Below are 12,607 nucleotides of genomic sequence, written 5' to 3' on the forward strand. Positions count from 1 at the left end.
TCCTGTTCATTTAACCCGTAAATACAGTCCCAAATCAGAAAAAAGGTGGGACAGAGTGGAAAATGGCAATAAAAAAAAGGATCAGTCGTCCTGCATGAAGTGCGGCACAAATTTAAATCGGAACATTTTCTTCTCGAAGAATCCGGCCACTCGTGAACAAAACAAAGACGCCGCTGAAAAACGACAGACGTTTGAAACCCTTCAGTAAACAATGCAACCATATGTTAATATGCTGAAGTACCTAAAGATGGAATAATTTCTCCGTTTTGTCGCAGGAGCTGATGGCTCAGAAGCAGAAGCTGGCAGCTGAGAGGGAGAAGCTGCAGGCCGAGCTGGAGCACTTCAGGAAGTGTCTGAGCGTGCCACATACAGCCTGGAGCAGGGCTCACTTCAAGGGATATCCTCCCAGGTGACATCACACTGACTCACCTGACCTTCATCCACCCCCCCTCCTTTCCCCTCTTTTCTAACGCCCCAGACTCCCCCCCGCCGGTCCTCCACAGAACGAGGGCGGAGGTGGAGAGATGGTGCACTGTGAGCACATTGAGAAGGACGGATGCTTCAACGCCAAGCCCACACTCTGACATAAAACGTGCCATTGAGGTCTCGGACAGGTGCCACGCCCATTACCAACTAACCAACCCGCCTGGATCTCGCAGGAACGTTCGGTCCACAACACACACACATATAGGTACACACCTCACTAGGACAGATCATGTAGACAAACCGAATGGTCATGTGACTCCTCAAAATATATATATACCGTCATGGCAACCGCACCATCTCACCTGGAGATCTGAGGAGCCTTCAACTGGAAATGCACTTAAGAGACAAACCCAGAAGAACTACCTGGAGGTACTGTGTTACTACAAGGAACTCCTTTTGAAATTAGGGAAGAACTTCAAAGAAAAAAAAAAATTAAAATGCACATTTTTGTTGCGGGGGAAAAAAAAATTTAAAAAATGTTAAGGAAAGTTTTATTCAAGAAAAAAAAATTTTAAAAAAAGGTGCTTCAGCCTTGTATTGTAAATATCGAAACAAAATGGAAAGGAATTTTTGTATGTTTTTATTACTTACTTTAATTGTTCTTTGAAGAAGAAGAAAAAAAAAAGAAGCCTGCCATTTTTAAAAAAATAATAATTATGCACATGCTTTTTAGGGCGTTAAGCTGGAGCCTTGCTTTTAGTGTTTGTATTGCTGCTGGTCAGGATAAAGGACGGAGGAAGAGCTCAGTGTACACCTCCGGTGTGTGTGTGTGTGTGTGTATAGCCTACCACAGTAGCATCCATCCCCAAAGGCAGCGTCACGTCTAAAGAAGAGCAGAACGTCAACACTCCCCCTCGATCACAACCACAGGCTCGTGATCATTTTTATTTTTTTCTTTTTACAGTCGGTCAAACAGCATGCATTCTCTGCACTCAGTCCCTTTTTTTGTACCTTAGAGTTTGTGAAAGAGACATTTAATCAGCGAGTACTGTGCCAAAGGTACCCACAGAACCATGCCATTCGTAACACGAGAGCTGACGGCCAAAAAGCAGATTTCATAGCAGCGGAGTGTCAAATGTTGCAAGATTCACTCCAACGTCGTTAATGAGCATCAAATATAATCATTAATCACAGGATGTGTACACAGCGTGCCTGTGTGTGTCCTCAGGTTAAAGCTACTTCTCACACACACACACACACACAAGAAATGTGTAGCCTAAAATCTGTGTAAATCACTCGTCTAGCAACGGAGTATATAAGACGCCATTTTGTCCACAGCTCCTGATCGATCCAAATATCAAAGGGGCGACAAAATGGTTCGAATTTTTTTTTTTTTTTAATTTCAAGTCTTCATTTGAACTCTATCCATAAGATGAAAAATTTAATAAGTCTTGTAACACTAGAGAATGACCAAGGAATATCTCTACACCTTTATCCTTCATCAATAATGCCAGGCTCTAGACATGAATATGCATGATATGCAAATAAGAAACATCCCAATAACCTAATAGCTAGCTGGCTAGATGATAATTAACAGAATATAAAATATAACTAATATTACAATCCTTATCCTTTAATAACGTGCATATTGATATCGAACACGACTGGTGCAACGCTATGGCTCGGTTAGTGACATCACAAATACAAGCATAGCCCCGCCCATAGATTAGATTAGTTTTATACGGCTGTTCGTTTTAAATATACAGACAAATTTGACTGAAAGCCCAATCTATATATATATTAAAAAAAAAACCTTAGATCTGCTTTTAGATATCACCGAAAGAATCCTAATCTGCTCGCTCAAGCGATTCAGCCTCCTTATTAACGCTCGCCTGTTTTATCTCCTCTCCTAACTTCTGCACCGTTACTCGTCGTCTCTGTTTTTATTCTCGTCCTGTCAGCAGTAGGCCAAAGCAGCAGCCGCGATCAGCAAAGGCTCACACGTCTATCAATCATTTCTCAAAACGTTAATAAATCGGGTCGTTCAGCTCGTCACAGGTTCACGTTATTAGCACTCAGGCTCACAGGATGGACCGCTTCTGGAGGCGGTTCCATGTTTACAGACCCGAGGCTGGCCCTAAAGAGCGTCCATCATGTGCAAGTGTGTGTACTTGAGTGCATTTGTGTGCTTGAGCGAGCACTACCACTGCCTGTCCAGGAGCACGGACACGCCCTCTCTCCATCTCCCTGTCTCTCGCCCAACTAGCGCGCGCACGCACACGCAGTAGCCGCCCCGCTCCGCTCCGCCCTCGCCCCCGAACCCAATGGAGGATGTCTAGATGCTGTGAAATCATGTTTTTAAGGAAAAAAAAAATGTACTTGTTTGAATTCAATGTAATGTAATATATTCTTTGTTGAATGTAGTAATTAGGTATTTATGAATATATTGCTGTAATTTCAGACAAAAAAAATAAAATGCTTCAGAACTGAACAATGGTGTCGTATGGATCATTTTAATCTCGTTTTTTTCCCTTTCCAAGTAGGAATCGTATTTAAAGCTGGATACATGTTTCAGACACACCCTCTGTCCTGCTGTTTAACCTTTTCCTTATAGCAAAGATTTACGCTTCATATTGAAGTATAAAATTAGGTGCAGTTATTAATGCAGTTCAAAGGATGTCCAGTAGAGGGCGAGTGAGTATTAACCTCCATTCACACTAGCAAGCAGAGATGGGACCAAGTCACACATGTGCAAGTCTCAAGTCTTAACCTTCAAGTCCCAAGTAAGTCCCAAGTCTTTTTTTGTCTTGGGCAAGTCAAGTCAAGTCCTATAATAAGTGAAGTCAAGTCACCTTAGGCGTATTGGCGTAATTTTAGCAGCAGAATATGAATTTAATACATTGAAAAGGCAATACATAAGTAAATATCAGTAAACATCCCTGGCACATGTGCCCAACCTGTTAAATATTTGCATTTTAAATACTCATGTTCTGTAAAATACATAAAACAAAACAGTAATAATGTCACAAAGTTATTTATTGATGGCAAAATTGATTGCAAGATTGAAAGCCAACTAAGGCTACGTTCACACTGCAGGCTGAAGTGACTCAAATCCGATCTTTTCGCCCATATGTGACCTGTATCCGATCTTTTATTGACAATATGAACGACACAGATCCGATTTTTTCAAATCCGACCCAGGCCGTTTGGATATGTGGTCCTAATTCCGATTCCTATCCGCTCTTTTCATATGCGACTTCAGTCTGAACCGCCAGGTCGCATTCATCTGACTTACACGTCATCAACAAGCCACAAACGTCACTATTCTGCGCTGAAGTAGGCGGCGGGTCTCTCAAAAAAAGTTACAACAACATGGCGCATAATCACGGGCGCAGATAGAGGGTGGGACTCGTCCCACCCAGATTTAAATTCACCTCGCTCGGTCCCCCCCACTTATAGGGAGGAAAAACCGTCTATGCTGTCTTTCTTTGCATAAGGCAAACCTCACGGAAAAATCAAAAGACTAATTATCATTCGGTTTATTGAGGTGCACAGCAGTGTATACATAGTTGCAACAACTCACAGACTGATATTCGGTTGGTTGAGCTGCGCAGACTGCACAGGTTGCGAGCTCGAGCTTGGTTGCTATGGTTACTAACAACAAGTTTGACAGGCATATCGGGGTTGGGGATGGTTTGCTGGCAGCTTTGTCCCCCCCAGTTTTTTGTCCCTCCCAGTTCAAAAAACGTATCTGCGCCCCTGCGCATGACATCAATGCGAGGGACGCTTCGGGCTGTGAAGGTTCTGAATCTTCTCAATGGAAGGACGCAGAGGTTAGGGAGCTGATTTCCATTTGGGGGGATGCAGCTATTCAAGCTAGATTGGATGGGTCATACCGCAACCGGGCGGTTTTACTTCCGTAAACACTGGCCATGCTCACTGCGTGTGATGTCATCGTATCCTGCAATGCGCATGCGGAACACTTTTAGGTCGCTTTTCGTTCATACTGAGGATCACATACAAGTCGCATATATTTGTTAATGTGAACGACCTCACAAAAAAATCGGATTTCACAAAAAAAATCGGAATTGAGCATTAAGCCTTGCAGTGTGAACGTAGCGCAAGTTTCTCACATCGTCATCAGCCAACAAGAAAAATAAACAGAGAATTGGCATTCTGTTACGTGCGTAGTTAAAAGAGGGTAGGACGACACCTTGGGTTAACGGGCATGAGCTCCTCCAATCACGTCAGATGAGATGATTATTATTAATAAGATACATGTGGAGAAACCTGAAGTGACTTCGATGTATGTTTGCGCCAGTAAAAAAAAAAAACCAAAGGATAGAGAAATGTGTCAGACATAATTTAGGTCTCAAAAAGAAGACCTGTTCGCCCGTGCAAAAGTGACATCATCTTACCCCATATGACAAGCTACAGAGGTGTGTGCAAAAGCGCTCTCTCGCTCTCTCCCTCTCCGAGGCGCCTCAGCCTGTGCGGAGCGGGGACATATAGAACGACTTTGGCGCGGGAGTCTTGGTTCCCGCTATAATAGATTGTTACGAAAATAAATGTTAAATGAAATATGCATCCCGCGCGTTCCTTTCCACAGGAACTTTGCTCACAACGTTTCGGTCGTGGCTAACGCACTGTCCTCCTTACCACAAGTGCAACGTTTCGGGAACAATACGGAAAGGACAGTGCACGGGATTCATCTTTCCTTGAACTTGACTTTTTAAATTACCTCACTGGGAAATATCCGATGCACCTGTTCAGTTACAGAGTTGTGCTCTCTAAATTGTAGTCATTCAAACCATTGTTTTGGCGGCCTGGTAGCCTGATATACTAAATGTAAATTTGTGGTTTGGATGACTGCACAATTTATTTTCGTAACACTGTGTTACAGCGGGAACCGAGACTCCCGCGCACAGTCAGCCTATCTTGCAGAGTTTAGTATTGCTGCTAGCCTGTATTCAAACAGCGAGTGGCATGCCGGGGAATCCAAATCGTGGCGCTTTTTTCAATAGTGCATGATAGGCAGTGGGACAGAGTTTTCTTTTCTTTTTTGATTGGGTAGTGTGACGAAAAAAATGTGCAGGTTGCTGCACTGCTATTTCAAACGGCTATGATAAACTCCCCTGCCTCTCTGCCCTATGGATAGTCTGGCTAATGTACACGAACACACTTACACGAATTTGTACTGCTCATGAACGTGTACATGTTCACAAGCTGACCATTAGCTTCACCCTGAAACAGAACAACAGGGTAGGAAGCTGCTTATGTTATTCAGCATCACGACTGCAAAGTGCACAATCAGCTTACTACTACTGATATACAATATCCAGGGATGAGAATGAGAAATTGTATTTTCAGCTGAAAATTTAATCAGGGGTCTGGGGGCCATCGGCCCTCAGCCAGGTCCAGGGCGGAGCCTGATCGGGGGTCCAGGGGGCCGAAGGCCCCCGGAAGCTAATGAGTTTTATACATTTTAGACCACTAGAAATGGTCTCAGATTGCTCAGTTGAATAATATTTTCAGTCCAAAGAAGCTTGAGTTTTGGACACTAATAAACAAAAATAGTCTCAATAATGCTCAGCTAAAAAGAATTTTTAACTTCATGCTAGAATGAAAGGAATGATGAATATAAATTAAACACAAAGACAGAATATCTGACATAATCCTGTAAATGTTTCAGTTACTTTATTAAAGAATGCAGTTGCCTCTTTTGCAGTGAACTTGTCTCAACAGAAACACAATTTCCCTGTTGAACAGTTCTCTCAGCTCCCTTTCTTCCCTTCTGAAGCATGTTCAATCAAAGCAATGCACCCGCGAGAGCCATAATTAATAATGTCATTGCAGTAGATACATTGGGCTTTGCCGGGAGCGTCACATTTTCCAATGAAATCGGACAATTTCTCAGCTACGTCTTCAGTGGTTTTGCCGATTTTTATCTTCAAAGTTACAGTTCTCTCTAACCAGTCCCAACGGAATTTATTCTTCACGTCTTTATCTATCACCTGAATAAGCGATTCGTTTTCTTTTGTGATAATTTTCACCATTTTGAAGCTCTTATTCGCTGTTACATCCTCAATCTCCGGCCTCGTGGAGCGCCATGTTGAAGGAGTAAGAAAGCGAAATGCGAAGAACCAATCAGAACGAAGCTTACATGTGACATTTTGGCCTTTCCTATCTATGCTCGTTTACCATCGGTCAAATCGCGATATTTCTCTCTCAACGGCCAATCAAATACAGTGTACGTTCTGAACTGCCGATGTAAACAGAGCCTTGTTCCTGATGGTTGACCGGGTCAACACATACCTAACCCCCCCCTAAATATTTTCTCCTCGGATTTAGACGATTCACAAAAATGACCCCTGGGTTGATAAAATCCGCGGAATTCCGCGGATCCGCGGAAAATTCCCATCCCTGAATATCATTAAACTTGACGTAACTGCATTGCTTACCAGCATTCACATAAGAATTTCACAATAATAAACTGAATCCCTAGCTACATCTGCAACGGCTAAAATCCTCCTACCGCTCACTCTCGTGGCTAACATTGGCTAACGAGGAGTTTAGCTGCCATCACCAAATAACAACACATTAATAAACCTACTGGGCAGAATGGAGCTTCAAATGCCGGATGGAATTGGAGGTCGTGGTCTGGCTGTCAGAAATCGTCACGTTGCAAATCTTGCACTGCGCCGTTCGTCGTTTACCTTCTAGGCAGTAGCCCTTGAAGCCGAAAGTGATTACTCTTGGGATGGCTGACATGATGATATGATGTGAAATCTGTGAACACATCGTGGCATGGGGCGTGCCGGTATATAGCCCACGCAGAGAGCGTGCCTGATGGACAGGGCGGTGACAACGCAACGGCAGTGCAATCAAAATTACTGAAGTATGTGCATATTACATTTTATTTTCACAATAAAAACACGATGGAAATAACACTCAAGTCATCGTGTGTCAAGTCAAGTCAAGTCCCGAGTCTTAAACTTCCAAGTCCGAGTCAAGTCTCAAGTATTTTCATGTTTTAAGTCAAGTCACAAGTCATGAAAACAGTGACTCGAGTCGACTCGAGTCCAAGTCCCCAAGTCTCAAGTCCCCACCTCTGCTAGCAAGCGTTCATTTTCTATGCAAGTATCGTTTCCTACATGCAAGCTGCGATTTCAGTGACAAATCCAAACAATTAGCTTCAACCTATCCTTCGCTCAATTCTCTCGAGTTCTAACCTGCAGTTAGTTCCCATTTCCTCCACAAAATAACGGAGGAAAAATCATGACTTCATTTTAGCCCCGTCTATCAGATACGACTTAAACGTGACCAATAAATAAAGCTCGACAGGAAGTAGCAGAGATCCCTACTGAGCGTATGTAGCTAGTACGTAGCTATCTAACCTGAGAACGAAGCTAGAATTAAAAAAGTTGGTTGTTTGATCTACACGTTACGTGCTCAGCATCAGGTTTGGTTAAGTGAAGAAACACACATGCCATGTGATTAGCGTGAACGATTTCTTGGACCAATCAATCACTAATCATTTGAATTTGTCGCTAGTGTGAATGTAGGCAAACACTGGACTTCCCTTAAAGTTAAGCACACGTCTCCGTACAGCTTGGTGACATTTTCGTGTTACTTCTGCAGGATTTGTTTAACAAATAACCCAAAGGCTGTTACTTGCTCATCAAGCCGCACCACTGAAGCGTCCACGAAGACAGACATCGACGTAAACGAACAGCCGTAATAAACACTTAACACTGCTGCGATGAGTCGCAGCCGGAAACCGTCACTTCACCTCACAGGATTTGACATTAAGGACTGCCCGATTGCCCAGGGCAAGTTGGAATGAGCATATGTTACGAATTAGCACCACAAAAATGAGGCTTTTTGATCTTTTATTTCAGTTCCTACAAGCGTCCTTCATTATGTATCCGCCGTTACGTCTTGGCTGTTTTCTTCATCTCGGTTTCATTTACTGCTTTGCAAGTTATTGTATATCCCCCCGCTGTTGTAGTATGGTACGCGTACTGGTTATAGACCCCTTGTGCATGACGTCATGCATCACGTGATAATTACAGCTGAGGTCAGACAGACACTGTCTTTCGTGCAAGCAAGGCTTAATCTGTCTTCAACATGGTTAATTTTTGCGCTGTTTTTGCTTGTTCAGACAGAGGAATAGATAAAAGGCATTACCGTCTCCCCGCTATCAAGAAAAACGTTAACAAATAGAAGCAAATGCTTCAAGAACAACGAGGAAATGAGCTCAGGCTGAAAACTCCAGAGAAATTCACGATTGTATTTAAAATGTATTTTACAAAAACAGAAAGTCGGACATGAGGACGGAAGAGTTTGCTTAAGAATCTCGTTTTATTTTTTTTCTGCTCGCATTCGAGTCAGCTCCTTCATGAAAGCGTTTGATTTTCTTAAAGGTGAAGTCGCTTCCTTATTCGACACAGAAATTGGTTTCAAACAACTCCGGCATAAAAAAAAAAAAACCTCAACAAGGAGCGACATGCGCGATAAATCCTGAAAGAACAGATTAAGAGCAGAAAGAGCTGGAGCTTTGTTTCTGCTATCAGAGGAACACAGTCCTGTGCAAAATATTTATATCTGTTTGTTTGTTATAATCATCCACCTCTAAGTTTATTTAAAAAAAAAAACCCTCGCTGTGTCATGACAGACCAGCTGCACTGATTCAGTTCCAGGTTGCCAGGTCTGTATAAAACACTCACAACCCACACACTAAATGATAATTTTAAATAGGGCTGGGTTCAAAAGATTGATCCACGATCCGATATCGATTCACGTTCAAAAAATACGAAATCGATTCAAAAATGTGTGGATCGATCTCTTCCAGGTGGCTATAGGCACTATTTTCTCGACCGCGCAAGGACCGATATAAAAAGCGGGTGCCAGCAAACGAAACCGAAACTTAAGAACGCGAGATGGCTGAAGCTGCGCAGCTAAAATCACCGCCTGGCCTGAAAGCTATTGTATGGCATTACTTTGGATTCAAACGTTACGAGGACAGAGACGAAGTCGACAGAACAAAAGCAGTGTGCAAACTGTGCCACATAGAGGTAAAATACAGTGGCAATACAACCAATCTCCGCAACCACTTATCCAGGCACCACGCCGACACAGTTTCAGCTAAACCTGCGGCGAATCAAACTGCACTGGAGAAGGCATTTGGTGTTAAATTACATGCACAAACACGTATGGGGCTGTTCCTGTCAACAGGGACAGTTTTTACTTTAAAGTGACAATCCAGCAATATCTAAGTAAATCGATATCGAATCGGATCGTGACCTTATGAATCGGATCGATCCGGGAAATCTGGATCGATTCCCAGCCCTAATTTTAAACTCAAACATTATCCTGTCTGTCATGAGGCAGCACCGGGTTTTTTTTTTAACCTAGAGGTGTATGATATAACAAAAACAAACAAAAAAATCTCAAACAGAGTACTGTTCAAAAGTCTTGGCACCCCACTGTTTTCTTCATACAAACTTTGTTATAGATTTCTATTTTATGATTTCTACATTATCGAGTAATGAACCTACAGTCTGAGAGAGTTCTACACAAACACACTGAACTTTACAACAGCTGCACGCACGTGAAATGGAAATAAAAATCGACTAAGGCAGGAAAAAACTATTTTGGATAAAATTGTTATTGTTCATTACAAGTAAAAAGCAACCAATAACCAAACTTCAACTCAATGTGTGATCTTCATTCTATGGTTTTCCTAAAAAAAATAGTGCTCGCAAAATAGGGGGCGAGTGAGAAAAGTGGAAGTTTACCCCCCAGGGCAAGTGGGTTTAAAAGTTAATGTCAAGCCCTGCCTCACCTCACCTCACCTCACCGCCCTGATACACCGCACAAACATCCTGGTTAATAATCCTGCGATTTCCCCGAGCCTGAGCCGGGCTGCAGGTTGGAGCGCAGTTTGTACATGTAGTTCAGAGAATCCAACAGGAAAGTGCGTGTGGTGTTGATCTCCATCAGAGTCAGATTATCCAGCTACACACAGAGGAGAGACAGAGAGAGTTAATTCCTGGATGATTTCCCACAGTACAACACTATAACAAAAGAATTCTTCTGATATGCGATTTTTGTCCTTTTCAGGAAAATCAAATGTAAACTAAAGGTTAAAGGTGCAATAAGCATTTTTTTTTTTAATTTCTTACTTATACAAAATAAGCTGTAGAACATGCTGAAAAATTATGGGCCTTTTCCACTACCCTTTTTCAGCTCACTTCAGCCCAACACGGCTCGCGTTTCGACTACCTCAGAGCAGCACGACTCAGCTCACTTCAGCCCTACTCAGCACCCAAAACTCGCACGGTTTTGGAGTGGGGCTGAAGCGAGCCAAACCGAGCTGAGTGGGGCTAGGGGCGTGAGCAGACACTCCCCTGTGCACTGATTGGTGAGGAGGAGTGTCCTCACATGCCCACACACGCCCCGCGAGCACGCTGGGATCTGTAAACACCGTAAACCCGGAAGAAGAAGAATTACGACAAAGAAGAAGATCAGAAAACTAGAAGACCAACCCAAGCGAGGAAAGGCCAGCCAGTGGTCCATCGTGGAGACACAGACGTTTCTCTGTGTTGTGGCTGAGGAGCACTAACGACTCCATGTCCTCCATGTTTATTGTTTACTATCCGGGTCGTGAGACTACCGCTTAAAAGGTCACTGATGTCACTGTTTGTGCCGCCTAACGACATCACGTGACCTCCACCCACTTTCGCTAACTCCACCCAATGTGTCCACCCACTTCAGCACGGTTGTAGTCGAAATGCAACCCCAACAGCCCCACTCAGCTCGACTCAGCACCGCACGGCTCAGCCCGACTCAGCCGCGTTGGTAGTGGAAAAGCCCCATAATTGTTTAAGCCATGGCCTCAGTACAAATGCATAAAGCAGCTGAGAAAACTCGTTTGGAGGGAAAATGGGGCGGAGCTTCATGAACATGGAATGTAAGGTGGGCTCAAGAAATAAAAACATATGCACATCATTCAAATGTCAAACCCACCTTGTGCTAAGGTCACATGTAGCCGGTTGATCCGTGAGAACCGTGGGTATTCCGGCAGATTTCGGAGGCGATCCGTTGCGTAAATGGGGCGGAGTAAATATGCAAATGAAAGCATGGTAGCTGCGACGGTAGTGACGGAAGACTAAACGTTGGCAGCGATGTACAGATGACTTGCAACCACGTGATCAAAACGTGCTATGTCACGAGCGTCCGCCATGATGGCGGATATACAAAGCAACTAGGATGGCAGCCGCTGAAAGCGTGTCTGTAAACAAGGCTGAATTTTCTCACTATTACCACGATTTGAACTGTTAGAAGACAGACGTGTAGTTTTGACCCATATTATTTATAAAAAAAAAAAAGTCAGGATTTTCTGAAGATAAGACGCTTCTAACAACCATCAAGTACGCATACAGGTCATTTCGTCCAAAGCCTTTTTCATACGCACAATCAGTTATTTTATATTTCGGGTATTTATTTGTTAAAAAGGAGGAATTCTTAAAGGGATAGTTCGGGATTTTTGACATGAATCTGTATGGCATCCCCATCAATAGTGTCGTGCAAACACACTGACTTACCCCTGACAGCATCCTGTGAGTCCAGTTCTTGTCCAGTTTTGGTCCAGACGAAAGTAGTCCGGCAAGTTTGTTGGGGTCACGAAAGTAAAACGTTTTTCGTCTCAAAACAGTACAGGGAGTGCAGAATTATTAGGCAAATGAGTATGTTGACCACATTACCCTCTCTATGCATGTTGGCCTACTCCAAGCTGCATAGGCTTGAAAGCCTCCTACCAATTAAGCATACCAGGTGATGTGCATCTCTGTAATGAAAAGGGGTGTGGTCTAATGACATCAACACCCTATATCAGGTGTGCAAAATTATTAGGCAACTTCCTTTCCTTTGGCAAAATGGGTCAGAAGAGGGATTTGACGGACTCAGAAAAGTAAAAAATAGTGACATATATTGCAAAGGGATGGAGCACTCTTAAAATTGCCAAGCTTTTGAAGCGTGACCATCGAACAATCAAGCGCTTCATTCAAAATAGTCAACAGGGTCGCAAGAAGCGCGTTGAAAAAAAAAAGGCGCAAACTAACTGCCCGTGAACTGAGGAAAGTCAAGCGTGAAGCTGCCAAGATGCCACTCGCCACCA

General features: G+C 43.2%; 2 protein-coding genes across 12 annotated transcripts in view; one reads left to right on the forward strand and one right to left on the reverse strand.

The window, feature by feature from the left end:
• gse1b (Gse1 coiled-coil protein b) overlaps positions 1 to 2,920 on the forward strand; it is a 521,271-nt gene extending 518,351 nt beyond the window's left edge. For all 3 annotated transcript variants that reach the window (XM_060923214.1, XM_060923213.1, XM_060923212.1), the window contains one exon: positions 276 to 2,920. In XM_060923214.1, coding sequence (XP_060779197.1) covers positions 276 to 413 — 138 coding nt within the window. In that variant the 3' untranslated portion in view covers positions 414 to 2,920. The remainder of the gene's footprint in view (positions 1 to 275) is intronic.
• The window catches only part of gins2 (GINS complex subunit 2), a 56,786-nt gene that overhangs the window by 21,507 nt on the left and 22,672 nt on the right, over positions 1 to 12,607 (reverse strand). For 3 of the 9 annotated variants that reach the window (XM_060923217.1, XM_060923222.1, XM_060923221.1), the window contains exon 5: positions 10,279 to 10,446. In XM_060923217.1, coding sequence (XP_060779200.1) covers positions 10,318 to 10,446 — 129 coding nt within the window. In that variant the 3' untranslated portion in view covers positions 10,279 to 10,317. Of the gene's footprint in view, positions 1 to 10,078; positions 10,447 to 12,607 lie in introns of those variants that run through there. The other 6 variants (XM_060923216.1, XM_060923219.1, XM_060923220.1 and 3 more) reach the window with 3 other exon arrangements.

Source organism: Neoarius graeffei, chromosome 6 (genome assembly GCF_027579695.1).
Source record: "Neoarius graeffei isolate fNeoGra1 chromosome 6, fNeoGra1.pri, whole genome shotgun sequence".
Lineage (NCBI taxonomy): Eukaryota > Metazoa > Chordata > Actinopteri > Siluriformes > Ariidae > Neoarius > Neoarius graeffei.